The sequence below is a fragment of the Terrapene carolina genome, unplaced genomic scaffold (assembly GCF_002925995.2).
Source record: "Terrapene carolina triunguis isolate 2854851 unplaced genomic scaffold, T_m_triunguis-2.0 Scaffold192, whole genome shotgun sequence".
Taxonomy (NCBI): Eukaryota; Metazoa; Chordata; order Testudines; family Emydidae; genus Terrapene; species Terrapene triunguis.
The window spans coordinates 9,036,993-9,057,825 of NW_020664543.1; the positions used below are offsets into that span (position 1 = coordinate 9,036,993).

A 20,833-nucleotide genomic window follows, 5' to 3' on the forward strand; every position below is an offset into this window, starting at 1 on the left:
TAACACGGCTACCCCCTGATATTTAACTCTTTAGGTTCACAAGCATGTCACGAGGTTGGAGCTTGACTATACATATACTTGTGTGTGTCTGTGTGTAACTGACACTAAATTTTCCTTTGGACAGAGTGGAAATAGGGGCTGTTTTCCATGCCCATTACTGGAAACAAGATTGTTATTTTTTAGCAGAGGGAAGAAATATAGTGCCTTCTAATCTTTCCCACATATAAAATTTCAACCAAGGGGCATTGTCACAATATGGAGGTTGGCTTTTAGAGTTGCAGTAGCTGCTCCCTGACGTAGAATGGGGGATATATTACTATTACTAGTTAAGAACTTGCATACTAAGTAACCTGTAAGTTACTATTCATAGGCCATTGACTTCAGTGGAGCACCACAACGGTGCAGGGATCAGCCTGCACAGAGTAACTTGCAGGATGGAAGCTATATAAACACACAGAATGTAGCCCCCTACTGTTTATCTTCTCCCTTCACGTATCACTAACTTTGGGCCATCCACACATCCTTCCCCTTTGATTCAAGTCCTGTTGCTCACAACTGGCCTTAAGCCCAATGTATGTAGTCAGTTGCTCAGAGTTCCATGCAGATCTGGAAACTCACAAGCTGGCTTGATCTCTTTTACTATCCTTCCCTGGACTAATGGACTGGTGAAGAGGTGCTGTTGCTCTGCCATATTCCCCTTGTCGCCACTTTGGTATTGTTACCAGTGTGGGAGACAGTTCTCCAGCAGAACTTGTCTCCATTGTACCAGTGAAACCAGAGCGAAACCTTTCTGTCTTATACTTCCCAGCTTTGGGGCCTGTGGAAAAGGTCAGCTCTGCTCCTGGAGAAACTTAGTTTCTCTCTTTCTGTTCTTTACCTTTCCCCAAGCCTTCTGGCTGCTAGAATGGGATCAGATACTCTTTCTCTCCCCCAGCATCTGGGCTCCTGCAGAGGGGTTAGGTTTCCATTCCATTAACTCTCCCTTTTCCCAGTGCCTGCCTTTGCTCATAGGTTTTCCAGACAGTTGCAGTTCTAAAATTGATTTGTGTCGATTTCACTGCTTCCCGCAGGATTCTGAATAGCAGTGGTGAAACTGGCCACAGGCTGTTGTTTTCTCGATGCTGGAACTGTCTGCGAGCTTATTTAAAATGAAATCTTAACTTGGGCAGAGGTAGATCGCTTGTGTCCCCTGATTCACTTTGGAACAGGAGTCTCACTGTATAGGAGTCTAAGGAGCAAAGCTACTGATCCCTTTAAAACCGTATCTCTGCTTTTTTAGATAACGGTGGCTGCAGGTGACTGCACGTGTCATGAGGAAGAAGAGCTTGTGAAGGGAGGGAAAATTGTGAATTGGAGGCCTAGAAAAGGTATGCAGAGAAAAAGGCATTAAATCAGAACAAGGTGAGAAAGAATAGTTATTAATGTTGTCTGCTAGAAGAGGCCAAACAAAGCTGTGTAGTGATGATGGGTGGGAAACTTCTCTTGAGTGAACTCTGCTAAATTATTGTTGCCCATTTTCTGTGCATCCCTAGATAGAGGAGCACTTGATCAATATTGCAAAACAAATTCCTGTTGCTTTGGAGGCTCCAGCTGGAGTTATTCAACAAACTTCCCCTTGAAGGATGTCAAGAGGCAGTGGTGATGATGAAACAGGACAGTAAGTTCTAGACATCAGCCCAAGGTGCAAAGTTCAGACCCAGACTTTGGGTTCAAACCATTATAGAGAGAGACCACTAGCTGTGAAGTTCAGTTTGGGAGAGTTTGGAGCTAGTGATGGGATTCAGGCTATCTGTAATGTATTCCAAATATAGGAAATATCTGAAACCCAGAGTAATATTAGTGTGGTATTAAATACACCCACATGAAATTGGACTTAATATAATTAGATAGAATTGATGCCTCTTCTTGTGTTACAGAATTTTATTCCTTCTGCAACCTCAGCACAGCATAATGGGTTGGGGGTAGATTTCTGTCTATAGCTGTAACTTGCAGAAGTGTTGTAGTTTTCATGGGCTTTGACTAGCTACTTTCATTGCTTGTTCAAAACAGGTCTGTGTTCACAAAGTGTCTTCATGTTGAACTACTGCATGGTATTAAAGCATTTTCACCACCCCAGTTTATGTCCTAAACATCTCTGTTGGCAATTTCTGTCGTATTACAGGCTGTTTGGCAAGGAACGTTTCTGATGGCGAGTCTCACCAGAGTAGATTTTCTCATTGCCCTTGCTGTGAAAGTGACACTACTCATTCAGATTCCTCGGGGTCTCCTAGTAAATGTCTTCGTGACTTTGATGACTTCCAGAGTGACTTTGAGAACTGGGAGTTGGATGACGAAGCCTGCATTGTATCTTTCCCTGAGCTGAAAATTGATTCTCAATACGAGGAAGAGGACTGGGATAAAGAATTGGAGGATGCTGAATGTAATCCATACGGTAGGTGCAGATTTGCTTTATGCTTTCATCAAGCCTACGACTCTAAGTGGATGGAGAGAGTGCTTTGCCTGGCAGCCCATTTAAATAGTTCACATTCTTCTTTTTTTGAGCATTTGGTAGTGACACCCTTTGACTGCTTTCTGTCTACCTTGTGTGTTTGTGATGCACAGTTGTACCTAAGTCTTAAATACAGTAGTTTAAAAAAAACATTGCTGTGTTCAAATGGGACAGCCTTCGTTCTTTCCTTGGCCAGTGGGGTTCTTATGGGATGCTACTGCAAGGGAAAAATGTGCACATTTATGTGTGGAGTTACTCTGGGGTTTGGCCTTTATAAGTCTTGTATTTTGCTCTGGCGCAGGAGAGATGGGCTCATCCTGACCTCCAGTGGTGGGGAGTACAGTAGCTGAGGGCCCCTGCCTAAAGGACCCTTCTCCTTCCCTCCTGAGAGATTCACCCTGGGCTTTATCAGCCATATCCCTGTAGAGAATAGTGGTGTTTGGAGGGTTGTATAAAGAGACAAAGTTGCTGACCTGAACGTGTTCATTTACAAGCCGATCTTGCAAACACACATGAGCAGCTTTACTGTGACAAGCCGTCCCACTGATTTCACCAAGAGCAGCCACGTGAGTAAACTTGTTTGTGTTTGCAGGGTGTGTCCCTGAAAGCTCCACAGTTAGGGGTTTCTCCTTTGAGTTTTTGAGCACCCCCTGAACTTCCATTGCAGTCACTGGGCGATCAGAGCATTTAGTGTCTTGCCAGACTGGACACTTCAGTTGAGCAAACTGATGGTGTGTTTAATGAATAACCTTTTGAGGGTTTGTAGATTAGCAGTAGGACTGGCTCATTCTGTCTCCTTGTCATTCTCTTTCTTTCTCGGACTCTGAGCCAGGAGTTTTAGGTTCTGTTCCTAGCTCTGTCACAGGCTCTCTGTGAGATCTTAGGCAGGTAACTTACTGAAGCTTCTCTATCTGCATCACCAGTTGTTCAGAGGTTTTGTATGTTTCATGCACTAATGTTGGTCAGCCAAACTGATGCAAATAACTTGCTACGACAAACCCTCTGTAGTGATAGCCAATGCAGAGTGTTCTAATGCAGTCTAACCACACTCTCTCCTATTTTTTTAAAATCCTCTTTAGATGCGGAAGATATCGACTGTGGTAGTCTTCAGGAAAATTGTCTATTGGCATCATGTGCACGGCAAGAAGAATCATTGTATAACCCCAGGTGTCACCATGCAGCTCCACTCTCTCTGAGTTCGCCAAATAGAATGCCTGAGGTTGGCCAGTTTGATGATGCAGATGACTGAGGTTTGCCCCTGTTCAGGGCCATGCTTGGCAAATTGGACTTTGCTCCATTGCAGGGATGCAATGCAATGTGGGGTGCCTTCTCCTAGCCTATTGGGTTCCAAACAGGGCTTTTCTGAAAACTTTCTTTGATAATATTATTGAGCTGCAAATACACTGATCATGATCGACTGGAAGGAAGCAGAGAGGATCTCAGACTGGACACTAACCCTAGGTATCTGTGCAGTTTTGTAGCATGTTTTATTTTCATGTTTTTTAAAGGAAAAAAAAGCTGTCTGGGAAGTATGATTTTTAAACTTTGGCTCGATAGCTGGGATTAGCCAGTTCTAATATGGATCTCATCTGTGTAATTTTAATTTTTCTTCTCTTTTATTTGGCATTAATCATTGAGTTGAGCTGGGGTTAACTGTTTCTGTCCTTGTTACATATTCTACATTATAAGTAGCATGACCAAGTTGTGTTTGAAGTTCAGGTCCTCTGATGGGCTGAGGGGAATGTACTGTTTGACAGTATCAGTTATGAGAAATACAGAGTGATTCGTTGCTTACACAGGTTATTTTTTGTCTGTCATTACAAACATGGGGCACTATGGAATCAAATATCAACAAGAGCCCTCGTGCATGATTTACTCATGTTGCTGTGCACTTACGCAAACAATCCCATAGTAGTCAATGGGACTACCCACGTGAATAAGGATTGTATAGTTGGGTCCTTAGTGAAAGTAGCTTTTAGTGTCCCAGGGCGACTGGCCCCTTTAAAAAAGGGAATGGAGTCCAGCACAACTGTGGTTGATTACCTGCGGCCCAATTGCAGGGTCTTCCAAGGGAGGATCTCCATGTGCTCTGTGGATCGTGAGTTAAGCTTTCCCACGCTGCTGTGGAGCAGGAAGTTGTTGTGTTACAAATGAGGAAACAAAGGTGCAGAATGGTTAAGTGATGTGACCCTAGGCAAGTCAGTGGCAGAGCTGGGACTAGAACCAGATCTCTGACCTCCTGGTCTTTTCCTTGGAGTTAATGCAAATGACTACAAGTGAGGAATAAGTAGACAGAACAGATAAACTTCCAGGACCATCGTTACTTGGTTTAATTCAACTATCCCTAATCACCCTCTTTAAATAGGAAGCCTGGGATTTTGAAAAGTGCTCAGTGCTGGCAAAACTGCTTCTGTTGAAGTCTGGTAAAACTCCTGTTGACTTTCAGTGGGAGCAGAGTTAGTTCAGCAGGTCTTTCGCTCCTAGAGGGAGTGAGGGACCTGCCACCCCCGAATTGCCGCACGTGCCGCCCCTCTCCCTTGGCCGCCCCAAGCACCTGCTTGTTAAGCTGGTGCCTGGAGCCGGCCCTGCATACAACCACCCATTAATTAGGCTGTAATTTTAAAGCTAATATGTTGTAGGAACTCTGCATTGACCCTGAAAGTGCAGTGCCTATATCAACACCCTAAGGATGGCTTTTATGTTGTTTTGCCCTTAGGTTGTTTCACCGTTCATTGTTCTAGACTGAAACAAAGTAACAAACAGCTGCCGAAAAACTCATTCAGTTGGGTGGTGAGGGGAGCAGGTGGTGTGATCATTGATTTGTCTTTCTACTGGGATCAGTAGTGCTGCTAAGAACCTACCAGGGAATTGTTCTATCTTCTAAACTGGCACAGGGTGAGCAATTCCAGGATAAACCCTAGCACCTACCCCACAGCCAGCATAAATGGGGAACAGAAACCTAGTGATGGGCCTGCAGCAAGCTAAAGACCCCTAAGCCATTCCCATCCTGTCCCCTCCATGGAGGGGTTAGTTATTTCTCCCACAGTTAGTCCATAACATCTGTGGTGCCATGGTGCAGCCTCTGGGGCTCCCCACATCCTGCTGCTCCTCTGCAGAGCAGGAAAGAGCTAGTTGCACTCCCTAGGGTGTGGAGACTGGCCCTTTTCTAAATCAGCGATAGAGTGTAAAGCTCTGTTTTGGTGGGGAATGAGGGTTCGGCAATGGTTAGCAGCCGCAGCCACCTCTGAGGTAGAATGAGAGTTGTGGGTGCTCAGTGCTTTACAGGATCAGGCTTCCACAATGTGTTAAACCTGGACGATAGAGAAACCAAGTCTAAATGTCAAACTAGAGAAAGCATGACTACTCTTAAGTGGCTCACAGTCCACGTTAAAAAGGCCACTTTGCATTCTCAGATCGGTGCTGCAGCGGGACTGGCATGCTGTAGGGTTAAAATGTCCTCGGACAAAACTTTTTTGTTTCCTTTGTGGGCCATTTTTCACTTGCTGTGGCCGGCAGTACACAGTGCCGCCCTGCAGAGGGCAGCAAAAGGTCCAGTCAGTGAATGTTTTTATTGGCAATAGACTCATGCAGCAAGTTTCAGATCAACAGCTGGATGGATTTCCAACATCCCGATATTTGGAGGTGTTTGGATCTGGGTTCAGTCCAGCTCTACTGAGAAAATGCCTCCTCCATCAACAGAAGCATGTCAATAATTTTGCAGGCTGGTGGGGAAATGCTGATGGCAGCAACTCATCTTGGCCATCTGCTGCTTCCAAGGACTCCATTTTAAATCCCGGGGTCACAAAGTCACTCTCTCTGAAGCTGATGGCTAAGTTCCTGTAGCCCCTGGGCAGGGAAAGGAAACTGTTGCAAACTTGCAATTCTCAACCCTCTGGGGGGGGTCTGCATTGCAAACATATGCCCCCGAGTGAGTAACGTTTTACGGGATGACATTGATGTGGAGCAGGTTGTACAGGGAATTACCAGTTGCTCATAGCACAGGTTCTTAGGATGGCCGGGGAAAGTATGTGACCTACCAAGAAAAGCTACAAAGCGTACTCTGGAGTGCACAGCTCTGCTAATTAACGTCGATAGCAAACAGAGCTTCCCTTGAACATCCTGGGACAGAGCCTCAACTGGTGTCAATTGTTACAGCCATTGACTTACATTTATATTAGCTGAGGATCTGCACTCCTACATCCACTTAGTAATGCTTCTGGCAACTCTGTAGAGCTGGGGCTTTGCTTTGCTCTGTGACTTGTCTTATTCCTCCCACTCTATTACTGGCCTGGATTTTAGTGTTTAGATATAATGGGCCATAGTCATGTCTGGTGTAACACCGCTGACCGGAATGGAGCAAAACCAAGCCTGCCTTACTCTTGTTCCTTTTATGTTGTTTTTTTCTTCCAGGCTGAGAATAGTTAATTTCAGAATATCCAACCAGTTTCACCTCAGGAGAATTTTTCACCCTGCAGCCAACAAACTCTTTGTCCTCTATTGCACACGTGGGAGCTTTTACCTGGAGCCTTCAGGCTCCACCTGTGGATTGGTACTTAAATTGGTATTTAAGAATGTACCATGAAAGGGGCATTTACGTGCATGGGTCCTGGAACAATTTTTATAGTGGGGGTGCTGAGAACCATTGAACCGAACTGTAAACTCTGTATCTAATGGAAACCACTTCAAGCCAGGAGGTGCGGCTGCACCCCGTTTACGTGCCTAAATTCTGATTAGGCTTTAGGTGCCAATGTTTAAAATTGGGCACCTGATTTGGGGGGGGAGGGGGGACTAAATACAAGCAGCTCCAACTCTCTTCATTTGGAGTTGTGGATGCTCAGCATCTCTGAAAATCAGGCTATATGTCTCATCACGTGTCTTCATTGCACAGTCTGAGATGCAGAGGCCTCGAACAGCGGTTCTTGTACTCTAAGATCGAGCATACAGCACAACTCAGGAGGGCCACCTTCATAATTTTAATCAGTGTAGATACAGTGGATTATTCTTCTGATACTGTAAACCAATCCTGATTGCACTCCATGTACCATCAATAGGGCATGTACTTCTAATCTGAAAGCCACTGCCTTAGAACTTTCAAATCTTCAGGAAGGAGGAGCTGTGTTTCTCCAGATGCTTGTTCTGTTTCTCCAGTTACTACATCACAAGCCATAGATTTATTCTGGCTCCTTTTGGAGCACAGCTGCAGTAAATGGTCATCTCTTCATGTGTGATCCCTTTGTCCATTTCACTTTGTCCGAATATCTTTTTATTGGGTGATGGGTGAATGCAGAATTCTAGATAGCCAGCTGAGGTCACATCACGTTGTATAACCTTTTGTAAATTGCTTATCTGTTGCGAATTTTGGTCTCTACACTGTACCTCACTGCTCATCAAGGAGATAAGCAAGCTTATGGATAAAACTATAGAGGTAGAGAAGCACATGGAGGGCAAGGCAGCTGTGTGAGCAGTGCCAGCTCTAACCATTGGCTCCTGGGGGAGGTAAGTGAAATATAAACAATAACCTGTAAACAGGATTAAATCAGAGCTTCACTTCCCAGCTGAGAAGGCTGGTTTACTTACAACTATTTTCTCTTATGTAACGGCAGTATGAGTTAAAGGGGCTGAATTTCCATTGGCCAACTCTTGCTAGTGCTGATGGCAGTTGTGTGGTTGGGATTCTGAATACAGAATATGTCTCCAAAGCTGTCAACCAATTGCATTGTGATGGGTTGGATCACAGAAACCCCCTTGGGAGCTGCCACCCGATGTGCCAAGACTACCCCTGCTTCTGTTTTCCCTGCCAGCTCAGGACTCCAGCCCCCTGTCTTGCTGAGTCAGACACTCCTGTCTGACTCCAACACAGACCAAGGGTCTGAATCACTTGTCCCAAAACTGCAAGTTTACCCAAAAACAGCTCACAGGAGTGTGCTTGTCTTTAGCACTCAGATGCCCAACTCCCAATGGGGTCCAAACCCAGATAAATCCATTTTACCCTGCATAAAGCTTATGCAGGGCAAACTCATAAATTGTTCGCCCTCTATAACACAGATAGAGAGATATGCACAGTTGTTTGCTCCCCCAGGTATTAATATATACTCTGAGTAAATTACTAAATAAAAAGTGATTTTATTAAATACAGACAGTAGGATTTAAGTAGTTCAAAGTAGTAACAGACAGAACAAAGTAAGTCACAAGCAAAATAAAATAAAATGCGCAAATCTATGCCTAATCAAACTAAATACAGATAATCTCACCCTCAGAGATGCTTCAGTAAGTTTTTCTCAGACTGGACACCTTCCAGGCCTGGGCACAATTCTTTCCCCTGGTACAGCTCTTGTTCCAGCTTAGGTGTTATCTAGGGGATTCTCCATGATGGCTCCTCTCCCTCTCTGTTCTCTTCCACCCCTTTATATATCTTTTGCATAAGGCGGGAACTCTTTGTCCCTCTGGGTTTTCACCCCCCCCTCACTGGAAAAGCACCAGGTTAAAGATGGATTCCAGTTCAGGTGACATGATCACATGTCACTGCAAGACTTCATTACTCACTTGCCAGCACACACATATACAGGAAGACTCACAGGTAAACACAGTCATCTGCAGACAATGGTCCTTGTTAATGGGAGTCATCAAGATTCCAAACCATCATTAATGGCCCACACTTTACATAATTACAATAGGCCCTCAGAGTTATGTTTTATATTTCTAGTTTTAGATACAAGAGTGGTACATTTCTACAAATAGGATGATCACACTCAGTAGATTATGAGCTTTGTAATGATACCTTACAAGAGACCTTTTGCATGAAGCATATCCCAATTACATTACATTCACTTATATTTTTATAAAACCATATAGACTGCACAACGTCACATGCATATTGGTACGGAACGTTTTAGAGGGATTGGTAATAGGAGGCTGAGCCTTTCGTCACTAGATCACTGTTTAATTTCTAGCATGGGTCAGTAGTGACTGAAGGTCGTCACCATTTCAGTGGACTGTGATAAGAGCTGGTGGATTGTGGTAGGAGCTCGATGTAGTTCAGATTGGATGTCTGTCCCAGCTGGCAGCCATTTTAGGAGTCTCTGAGAGAGGCCAGGGATTGAACTGCAGATGGTAACAACTTGCCCTAAAACATGGTCCCTTTCTGGCAGGGTTGAAGCACATTAAAGGCCTGATTCAGACTTGCGCTGACTTTTTATGGGCTTTTGACCAGGGCCAAAGAGAACAATATGGGAAAACTCCTCTGCTATTGCTTCTGCTGTACCACCTCTGTAGTACGTTGAGGGCTGTCAACACAGGACTGTTTGTGAGCACAAAATAACACTTTTCGAGGAGGATGGTGGGAACCTTAGCGGAAAAGATCAGAGCTTTGTCCTGTTCAGCTGTGAGTTTTTTCCTCCTGGACAAAGAATATTTTGATGCTTGTTGTGTTCCTCTTGCTGCTCTAGCTGTTTGTTACTGTGTTTTAGCTGATATTCCTGGGGCCTGTAAAACCATCCGGTTCTGAAGGGTAATTTTGATCGTCTCTTTTTTCCCCAATTGGGGAAAAGGGAACGGAAGGGAGAAATGTAAATGAGCACATCTGCTATTTTAAACTTTTAAATGTCTAAATGTCATAGATTTTAAAGGTCAGGAGAGACCATACAGTGATCAGCTAATCTTGCCTCCTGCATAACGCAGGCCAGGGAACTTCTTCCAGTATTTCCTGCAGTGGGGGGACTTTTTCTTTACCTCTTGGTTTAAAATTTTGAAAGCTCTTATTTTATAACCAAATTAAGGCTATAAATAAGCAGTTTATAATTAGCTTGAAGAAAATGAAATGTCGTTCGGAGCGGTGCAAAGGAGATCTTTTTTAAAGCAATGTCTTACTTAGTGCCCTGATCCTGCAGTCAGTCTGGTCAGGCAGACCCTTGCGCCCACGTGGAGCCTTATTGGATATCCATGTGGGAGGACACTGTGCTGGCCCTGATCCTATCTCAGGCCTAAGGAAGTCTAAGTACTTATTAGGACTCTTTTTTCATCTGCCAGGAAACCTGCTGTTATGGGATCTTACCACAAGGTGGCAGTCTTTAGCAGTGTCCTGAGAGTCAAGTTAGCAGGAAATGCAGATAAATAATCCTTGTCAATAAGCATTGTGCTTGTTGTACGGTGCCTCTGAAGAACTGGCCAGTAAATAAGGGAAGAAAATGCTGTCTCGCTCTTAGAAGAAAAAGGCCCTAGGAAAGCTGATGAGTTTTTTGTTTTTTCAGAGTGTGGATAGTTCTGTATATCATAACCTGAAGCTGCCTCTCCCATCTTGGGTTGTACAGGTGCTAATCCCAAAAAAATGCTCAAATTTAGAGCCTGTAAATAACCACAGTGCTAATCCACAAGCCACTGACATTTTCTCAGCTATGTTCTTTATCAGATTCACTATAATACCAGTCTCCTTTGCTTTTGATTTAATGCCTTTCTGTAGGCCAGTTCCCCGTGCTTGGAAAAAGCCTGTTACTATCCTTGTACCAAGAGACCTTCAAAACTCTCCTTAACGCTCTCCTTTTGCCTAACTGGCCTGTGCTCACCTGCTCTCTGATGCATTCTGCATCTGCGTTTCTAAATCACTTATATTGAACCTGTCTAAATTAGGGCCTGATCCTGTTGTTCTTACTTGCCGGTATAGTCCTATTGCATTCAATGGGATTGGTCCTATAAGTAAAGACTGCAAGATTATATTGTAAACTACTTGGGGCAGGGACTTTGCCTGTCTGTTGAATATAGGCCTAGGCCACAAAATTTGGATTTGTTCTTTGAACGTCAGTCTGGGAGATTGTTTACGGGGTTTGGTTTGATCTGTTAGAGATGGATGAGCAGTACAATTCAGATCTGGGTTGGGGTTCAGATTGCAGCACCCCCACAAGTTCAGTGGTCCTCAGGTCTGGGACATTGGTTTGGGGGACAATCCTTATGGTCTTTAAAGTGCATCATGCCCCTATAGAAATAAATAATACAGCGTGTCTCTGGTTCTGTTGTATCTTTTGAGCATTCTGACTGCAATGATGATGCTTTTAATTACATATAGGGGTAAATTCTCAGCAGAGTTAATGGGGAGTTTCCAGCATGTTTCCCATCAGCTTTACTCCTGAGGGCATTCTGTGCCAAAAAATTCGGCACCAAAAAAATAAAAATTCTACGCACAATATTTTAAAATTCTGCAAACTTTGTCAAATTAATGAGGAGCCTCCAGCATGGCATTGGGGAGCACAGGCCACTGGCTGCACAGAGATGGGAGATCACTGTGCAGCTCTCCCCGGGACATGGACTCAGCAGTGAGGCTGCACCCAACCCTGACATAGCGCAAGGACCGGGCCTGCCCCAGAAACACCCCAGCGCCTTGTCCATCTGTGCCAGGTACACCAGGTGTGGGCAGGCAGGCTCAGCAAGGCAGGATCCAAGTGTGAAGGGGCTTAGAATGGGGGAATCCAGGTGTGGGTTGAAAGGGTTCTGTGTAGGGCAATCTGGATGCAGGCGGCTCAGTGGGGGATCCGTGTGGGGGGGGGAACTGGATGCACAGGGGCTTGTTGGGGGGGTTCTGAGTGCGATGGTAATGGGACTCTGCAGGGGGGTTCAGGTGAAGATGGTAGGGGCTCAGTGGGGGTGTGTGTGATAGTTTGGCAGGAGGGTCTGGGTGTGGGGGGCCCAGTGGGGAGTCCAGATGCTGGGGGAGTGGGGCTCAGTGGGATGGGGATTTGGGTGCAGATGGCTCATCGGGATAATCCAAGTGCAGGGGGAGTGGGGCTCAGCAGGGGGGGTTCTAAGTGTGGGTGGTGAGGCTCAGCAAGAGGATCTGGGTATGAGGGGGGGTCTGGATGCACAGGTGTTGGGCAGATGGGGGAGCAGCTCCCTGTACAGGGATCCCTTCCCCTGCAGCTGAGGAGCGATGGGTGAAGGAGGGGGGGGGGGACTTTGCAGAGCTTCCTGCAGCCGGGGGAGAAATCTGGGGATAGGTCTGACCCAGCCCTGGATGCTGTGCAGCGGAAGAGGAAGTCCAGTCCTCCCCAGCCCAGCCGGAACCAGCAGCTGAGCCTGGTGCAGGGTAGGAGCCACCAGCCGGGTCTTCCCCAGTCCCACCTCCTGCCCCACAGTGATTTACCTTTCTGGTGGCTGCCCTGGGCACCCGAAACATACTGCTGGGGAGGATTGCATGACCGCTCTTGTGGCTTCCCTCTGCTTCCCCTCAGAAAGTCATTTTTCTGTGGGGAAGCAAAGAAATTTTCAGAGGACATAAATTCTGCGCATGCGCAGTGGCGCAGAATTCCTCCAGGAGTAAAACGTCAACAGGATTTATTTTGTGTGTGTTTTACTGCAAAGATGCCCACATAAAATAAGCGCCTGCTGCTGGCAGTTGGAGGTGTAGGGTTTTTAGGTTCATTGATAATGTAAAGTTTCCCCCCTGCCCACCTCAAAAATATAACCCTGATTGAAGGATATGCCAGATTTCATATACATGTCTCATCTTTGTCAACATCAGGCTAGATTATTGTAATGCACACCTAATTGGGCTCCTTTTGAAACTAAGCCAGAGCTGCAACATTGGCAGAATTCAGTGGCCCAGCTGATCTTTGCTCTAGGGCCATGGGAATTGGTAACGCCCAACATTTGTGATCTGCACCCTGCCTAAGAGCCAAAGGATTCAATTTGAGGCCTTGCTGATGTCTAGATAATGAAGTGTCCATAATGTAGGCTCTAGGTATTTGGGTTTCCACCTCTTCCTCTCTGTCTTTCCAAGACTGATGAGTTCGGCTTAGTGGCTTTTGCTCAGCTGTGCTGACTTTCATCTTCAGACCACTGCTCATGTTCTGTGTTCCATCAGAATTTGCTCCATGGCTCTCTTCAAGGCTTGGCATTAGGCCTTTCAACTCCTATTTGATTATTTTGTCCTCTGTATTTCATTAGATCTCCCCTTTTGTGGTTGTGTTTTCCTTTGCTCTTTTTCTTTTGCTAGTGACTGCTTCTGTATGGGGGCCTTTGCGCTCAAGTTTATTTTAGTTTTTGGCTCTAGTACATGGCAGTAAGTAATCAAATTAAAGGAATTAAATGCTTGCAATATTATGACAGCAGCCATGCTGGCCGGCATACCACCGATTGAACCAGGGACCTCCAGAGCTAAATGCATGAGTTGACACAGCTTGAACTAAAGAGCCAGCTGGGACTGTAACAGTTTCCTGTCCTCTAAGAACATAAGAATGGCCATACTGAGTCAGACCAAAGGTCCATCCAGCCCAGTATCCTGTCTACCAACAGTGACCAATGCCAGGTGACCCAGAGGGAATGAACCTAACAGGTAATGATCAAGTGATCTCTCTCCTGCCATCCATCTCCACCCTCTGACAAACAGAGGCTAGGGACACCATTCCTTACCCATCCTGGCTAATAGCCATTAATGGACTTAACCTCCATGAATGTATCTAGTTCTCTTTTAAACCCTGTTATAGTCCTAGCCTTCACAACCTCCTCAGGCAAGGAGTTCCACAGGTTGACTGTGCGCTGTATGAAGAAGAACTTCCTTTTATTTGTTTTAAACCTGCTGCCCATTAATTTCATTTGGTGGCCTCTAGTTATTATATTATGGGAACAAGTAAATAACTTTTCCTTATTCACTTTCTCCACACCACTCATGATTTTATATACCTCTATCATATCCCCCTTAGTCTCCTTTTTTCCAAGCTGAAAAGTCCTAGCCTCTTTAATCTCTCCTCATATGGAACCCGTTCCAAACCCCTAAACATTTTAGTTGCCCTTCTCTGAACCTTTTTTAATGCCAGTATATCTTTTTTGAGATGAGGAGACCACATCTGTATGCAGTATTCAAGATGTGGGCATACCATGGATTTATATAAGGGCAATAAGATATTCTCCGTCTTATTCTCTCTCCCTTTTTTAATGATGCCTAACATCCTGTTTGCTTTTTTGACTGCCGCTGCACACTGCGTGGACGTCTTCAGAGAACTATTCACAATGACTCCAAGATCTCTTTCCTGATTAGTTGTAGCTAAATTAGCCCCCATCATATTGTATGTATAGTTGGGGTTATTTTTTCCAATGTGCATTGCTTTACATTTATCCACATTAAATTTCATTTGCCATTTTGTTGCCCAATCACTTAGTTTTGTGTGATCTTTTTGAAGTTCTTTACAGTCTGCTTTGGTCTTAACTATCTTGAGCAGTTTAGTATCATCTGCAAACTTTGCCACCTCACTGTTTACCCCTTTGTCCAGATCATTTATGAATAAGTTGAATAGGATTGGTCCTAGGACTGACCCTTGGGGACCACCACTAGTTACCCCTCTCCATTCTGAAAATTTACCATTTATTCCTACCCTTTGTTCCCTGTCTTTTAACCAGTTATCAATCCATGAAAGGATCTTCCCTCTTATCCCATGACAACTTAATTTACGTAAGAGCCTTTGGTGAGGAACCTTGTCAAAGGCTTTCTGGAAATCTAAGTACACTATGTCCACTGGATCCCCCTTGTCCACATGTTTAGTGACCCCTTCAAAGAACTCTAATAGATTAGTAAGACATGATTTCCCTTTACAGAAACCATGTTGACTTTTGCCCAACAATTTATGTTCTTCTGTGTGTCTGACAAGCTCAGAGAGGACATGCAACACACACTCACCAGTCGGTTACAATATCATATGTTAACTTCTCTCTTCCTCTGCTTTCAGCTTTGTGTCCCATGAGGAGAAGGTTGGTTGTTCTGGATATGAAACAGCCATGTGGACAGCCTAGAGGCCTTGTAATGCCGCTCTGGTATATGTGAGAACACTGGTTCAGTGGAATACAATAGAGACCATCACCTGAAGAAGAACCAAGAGTGATTCCCGCTCTGGTTTCCTGCTTCTTAAACCAGAAGAGACTGCAAGGACTTTGTGTTGCTCTGCAGCACTCCTTCTGGCTGAATGGGGAGCTGCATGGATGATCTCCGAAGGGAGGCCCCATCCAGTTTTCTATGTCTGGAAGGCTGATGGAGGCAACACAACACTGGGGGTGGTGGGGGGTGGTGGTGAAGTGGGAAAATATGGGGGGGGGGCTCCTCAGAGGATCTTCTTATAGTTATGCTACAAGTGCAGTGTATTTATGTGCTAGTTTATCTCCTGTCTGATTCGTCCAAGTCTTGTAATTAATCAGAGAGATCTTGCTTTGCAGCTTGAAATTGGACTATTCAACAGTAACTTTTTGTGCTGCACCTGTTTGCAGGATGTTACCTTAGACATTATGTTGATGAGAGACAGTTTTATTTTTAGCCCATTTTCCCATGCTCAGCCTTTGGAGTGTGCTCCCCTGTTCCATTTCACTGTCCAGCACTATTTTAAAGATGTATCTACCATCTGTTTTTTCCTGCATGTCTTATCAAGTATCCTCAGTGTTCTAATATTAACAGGGAGGCCTCTTCATTCTTGGCTATTCCATATTTCTACTATTGGGCTCTTGGCACCTGTTCCTGGCTACTGCAATCTAGGAACAGCTACTTGACCAGATCTTTCTCTAAATACGGTATAAAGCGTGGATGTACTAGTGAGATTCAAATTTAGCTGTCATTTTTTCCTGCCTGTATTGGATCTTTTACATTTGGGATAGGAATACAGGATCCAGATGCCTCACCATAGAAACCATCCTAGTGACATCTTCGTTCTACTTGGTAGTCCTGAAACTGCTGCTTGTCTGTCTGGTCCTTGCTGTTGTCTTGGTAAAGTCCTGGGCAAATCCTCAGTGTCCTTTATTTTTGAACACTTTGGGGACAACGTAATTAGCCCCACTGCTTTTATTAAAATTCTTGCTGAAGCAGTTTTAATGCTTGTGTTCAGGGACACTCATTTTGCAGTGTTCAACCCCATTATTTTTTCTCTGTTACAGTGTCTGATTTCACAGGAGAGCTATCCCTTTCTTGTTAATATCTTCTGACAGAATGTGGAGGGCTGTTAAATGGCATCTTCATTTGACATTTTTTTCTGTTAAGCAACATTGCATACTAATTACCTTGTCCTTCAGGCTCTCTTTTTATTAAGAATGGGGAGATGAAATTTGTTTTAATTTTTGTTGTATTATCCTAAATATTCAGGATAACTCACATGCACAATGAGGTTTGTAGTATTCTGACATACAAAAATCTATTAAATTAAATTATTGGAGATACCCTATCTCCTAGAACTGGAAGGGACCTTGAAAGGTCAGTGAGTCGAGTCCAGTCCAGCCCCCTGCCTTCACTAGCAGGACCAAGTACTGATTTTTGCCCCAGATCCCTAAATGGCCCCCTCAAGGATTGAGCTCACAACCCTGGGTTTAGCAGGCCAATGCTCAAACCACTGAGCTATCCCTCCCCCTAAAAGAGCCTATTTAAAAAATCCTAGGCAAAATAGCTTATACACTCCAGATTTAGCTAACCTGCTCTAAAGGATGGGCTACTCTTTTCTTGACAGCTCCCCAGTATAGTAATACGCAAGTGCACTCAGTAAGCTTAGATACTAGCGTTCATTGCAAACGTGCCGAAGGAAAATGCAGCTGCGTTATTTCATTCTTCAGGTGGAGATGGCTGAGTTTCCTATAGTTGGACATACAGATAGGGATGTCTTGTTTCACAGGTGTTGCCGAAATCAAGCACTGTGGGGCCATGGAACTGATGGCTAAGGATTTAACACCAAGAGAACTCCAAGAGTTCAGAGGCTGTTGTTGGCTTTGACTGTTCATAAATGTTCCAGCATAGCCTAAAGAATAGGGATTCTGGAGACCTTGGTTTGATTCTCAGCTTGGAGACATTTCCTGAGTGACTTTGGGCAAGTCATGTAATCTATCTCATGTCTCCATGGGTAATGGGGTAATACTACACTATCTCTTGGCTGTTGTGAGGATAAAATCTATTCATGATTGTGAGATGTTCAGATATTATTGTGGGGAGGGCCATCTAAGTAGCTAGCTAGCCAGTTTGTATTGTTGGGATATCTCCTGAGTCCTGAATGTTAAGCAGGAACAATCAACATTGGAAGATGATCACAGCTTTGAGAAGCTGGAGGAAGTTATCACCAAAGAAATATGATTTTTTTTGAAGTGAACACCTAATTAGTTTCACTGAAGAGATAATCAGCAGGGATTGAGACTGCTTTAGAAACCTGCAGTAAAATTAATGAACAAAATCAAACTGAGTTTTGAAAAAAATTTGGTGTGTAATGGATGAGGTGAAGAATGAGGTCTCGAACCTGCCCCTCGTGGGGTCTGGGTTTAGTGGGACTGCTCCTTGTGAATAAGATTTGCATGTGTGTGGATTTGCAGGGTGGGGAGCTAGGATGGAATACAGCAGTCTTGCGCTAAAACTCCCTGCTATGTCTGAGGCCTTGCAGATAGCCAGTTTTACCCCAGCCCTGATTCCTGCAGAGTGTAGAGCAGCCTGGGGATGGCTCTAAACTGTGCCAGCTGGTATCAGTTCCAAAGGAGCTGTCCACTAGCTGAGCACAGTCAGAGCATAGTGCACTCTGACTACAGCCTCTCCCCATCCACTTTGCTGGGGCCAGAATGTGGGGATGACTTGGGCATCCCCAGCTCCTGTTCTGCACCAGTGTTTCAAAGGGAGCAGAGACCCTGGTCTATTATTGCAAGCCCAGCTATATTCAAAGTTTGGCTGTCACTTGAGAAGGTTGCTGTGGTCTAGTGTTTAGAGCAATGCATTGGGAGTCAGGACTCCTGGTTCTCTGCCACTTGCGTGGCCTTAGGTAGATCGCTTAAACTCTCTACCTCAGTTTAAAGATCTCTGAAACATTGAGAGTAATAAGTAAAGTACCTCACAGAGATGTGTGGCTTAATTAAAATCTGTAAAGAGCTTTGAAAGCCTTGGATGGAAGGTACTATAGAGGTGAATGTACTTTTGTTCATAAATCTGACCATCACTGGCTCACTTTGAAAATCCATGAGTTTAAGAATCCTCCAGACACCAAAGCGTGTCTGTCAAAATGGACAGAGTCTCTGAGACCATATGCTAGGTTGCTGGGAGGATTACATTTATGGCCAGCAGGTGCTATTGCTTCACTGACTTGCTAGACTCACTGCAGAAATTCCTCCAGATGAATCATGGCAAATTTGACCTCTTCCCATCAACTCCAAAACGCTGCAGAAGATGCTTAAACAAAAGCTGTGTGAAGCTAGGATTTTTATCTTGGCAAGAGGCAAGGAGGTCTGAAGACAGAGCTATCCAGAGCAATGTGGATCATGCGGTGTGGCTGGTATTCAATGACATTTGGGGCAAATGACTCCTGTAAAAACTTGGTTCTATTCCCATTGAAATCAACTGGAATTTTCCCATTACATTGGCGGCAGCAGGATTAGTTCCCTAAGAGGCTTTAGTTTCTTGTTGCCCTTAAATGAATCTCCCATGTACTGTATGCCAGGATTTTGCAAATGGAGATTATGAAGAACCACTTTGAAGACAGACAATACCCAAGAGTCTCAGGCTGTAGCTGGCTTTAAAAACAAACAAAAAAACAAACAAAAACCAGGATAATTTTAAGACCAAACTTGTGGTTAATTGAGCTCATGTCAGTGAGAGTGGAGTGTACTCAGCATCTTATAGAGTAAGGTCTCCAGAGTAGAAGCTCATTGCCATAGGATTCAGGAGAGAATTTTCCCACCCTGTGCAGGGTCTTTTAATTGGCTAGAAACACTAAGTGTTTTACCTCTGCACCACCCTTTTGAAGCATTAGGTACTGTCCACTCTTATTGGTATAAGATAGACTTGATGTAACAAAGGTCTGATCCAGCATGGCAAATCCTGTGTTTTTAATATGATTTTAGATCATGAGTGCTGCTACTATTATTAATGTTCAAGGCTATGGACACTTAGGTCTTATTACACTAATATCCAATTCCCAGTTGTTCTATGGGAAGACAGAAAACATCATATTTAAGAATTGCCCTAATAAATGTCTTCAGGAAATGCTGGCTATATTAAGAAGTTCTGTATGCCTTTAGGTTATTTCCAGTCTGTATTATGGAGAGTACTTTAATTCGTCATTCAATGGTAATGCCAACCCTAACATCTGATTGCCTCATCACATTTAATGATAATGACAGGCTAATACTTCGCACTAGGCACTTTTCATCCTCTCAAAAGCTGGTTTCCAGAAGGACTATCGCAATTGGATTTTACACAGAGAACATTTCATTGTGGTTTTGGCCCGTCTTTAGTTAACAGTCTTCCATCCAAACAACCACACGCTTTGGGATCATTTGGATCTGGACCAGGTCTTTGAAAGTTGTCCCCACCTCTGCTGCTAATGCCAGCCTTGGAATTAGCAACAGCACCAGTGTGCTGTCGATTCATATCTTGTATATAATATGAACCTGTGCAAACACTTAATTCGGTAAAACACTGTCAAGAGCAATAATGGCAGAAGTAGGAACCATTTAGCAAATTTTCATTGTCAATATTGATATGATGAAAATTCTGTTTGCAGCGCAGTTATGGTAGAAAGAGCTTCAGAGGTAATTGGTGGTGGCCAAGAATAGTTTCATGTATTGAAGAGCCTGGGTCTGCTGGGAGAAATGGTTTTTTTCTCTTTAGGAGCTGAATTTCAGTGCACATGAATGAATTAAAAAAAATACTTCTAAGGTTGCTGTAGTTACAGAAACTTCCCTAGTTTTATGGTTGTACAAATTTCAGATTTGGAAATGTACCCAGCCAAAATGTTGGTTGTAAATCAGATTTTTTTTCAGTCAGACAGATTGAGCTTTATGAATGTTTTTATGTGCACCTAATTAACTGGTGGAACTCATTGCCACAAGATGTCATAGAAGAAGCCAGGAACTTAGCAGGATTCGAAACAGAATTAGACATTTTATCTGGATAATGAGACCTCCCTGGTTACATTGAATTACATTAAAAGAAGTTGGGGATATTACTACTCATTCTCTAGAGCATGAGCCAACCACTAAATGTATGTCTATACTGCAATAAAAGGTTTGACTGCAGCATGTATACACATACTTGAGCTAGTTTTAATCTGGCTCACTCTGGTACCAATAGCAGTGAAGCTGCTGCAGCTCACAGAGAGCCGAGAAGTGAGGGGTGAAAACATTATCTTCTTGGTGCCCATTATTTAGGTGCATTTGGGGGTGTGATTGCAGCATATTTAGACGTAACTGGCTTGGGTATCAGTAGCAGCGAAGCCACGGCAGTATAGACTAGCTACCCAAGCTCCCTGGCGTGCTGGTACTCTGGTGGCTAGCCGGTGCTGCAGCAGCTTCAGTGTTATTGGTACCAGAGTGAGCCAGATTCAAACTAGCTCAAGTATGTGTATACATGCTGCAGTCAAACCTTTTATT

General features: G+C 44.1%; 1 protein-coding gene across 1 annotated transcript; it reads left to right on the forward strand.

Moving 5' to 3' along the window:
- Positions 1-255: 255 nt before the first annotated feature.
- On the forward strand, positions 256-15,427 carry COPRS (coordinator of PRMT5 and differentiation stimulator). Its single transcript, XM_029912168.1, has 5 exons — positions 256-261; positions 1,280-1,367; positions 2,162-2,431; positions 3,568-3,949; positions 15,193-15,427. The coding sequence occupies exons 1-4, from the start codon at positions 256-258 to the stop codon at positions 3,735-3,737; spliced, it is 534 nt and encodes a 177-aa protein (XP_029768028.1). The 3' UTR covers positions 3,738-3,949; positions 15,193-15,427.
- Positions 15,428-20,833: the final 5,406 nt, after the last annotated feature.

What these genes read in the sequence shown, in the direction of transcription:
- COPRS (XM_029912168.1), top strand. An exon ending in GAATTGGAGGCCTAGAAAAG is followed by an intron (nt 1,368 to 2,161) that starts GTATGCAGAGAA and finishes GTCGTATTACAG; the next exon opens with GCTGTTTGGCAAGGAACGTT. An exon ending in TGCTGAATGTAATCCATACG is followed by an intron (nt 2,432 to 3,567) that starts GTAGGTGCAGAT and finishes AATCCTCTTTAG; the next exon opens with ATGCGGAAGATATCGACTGT.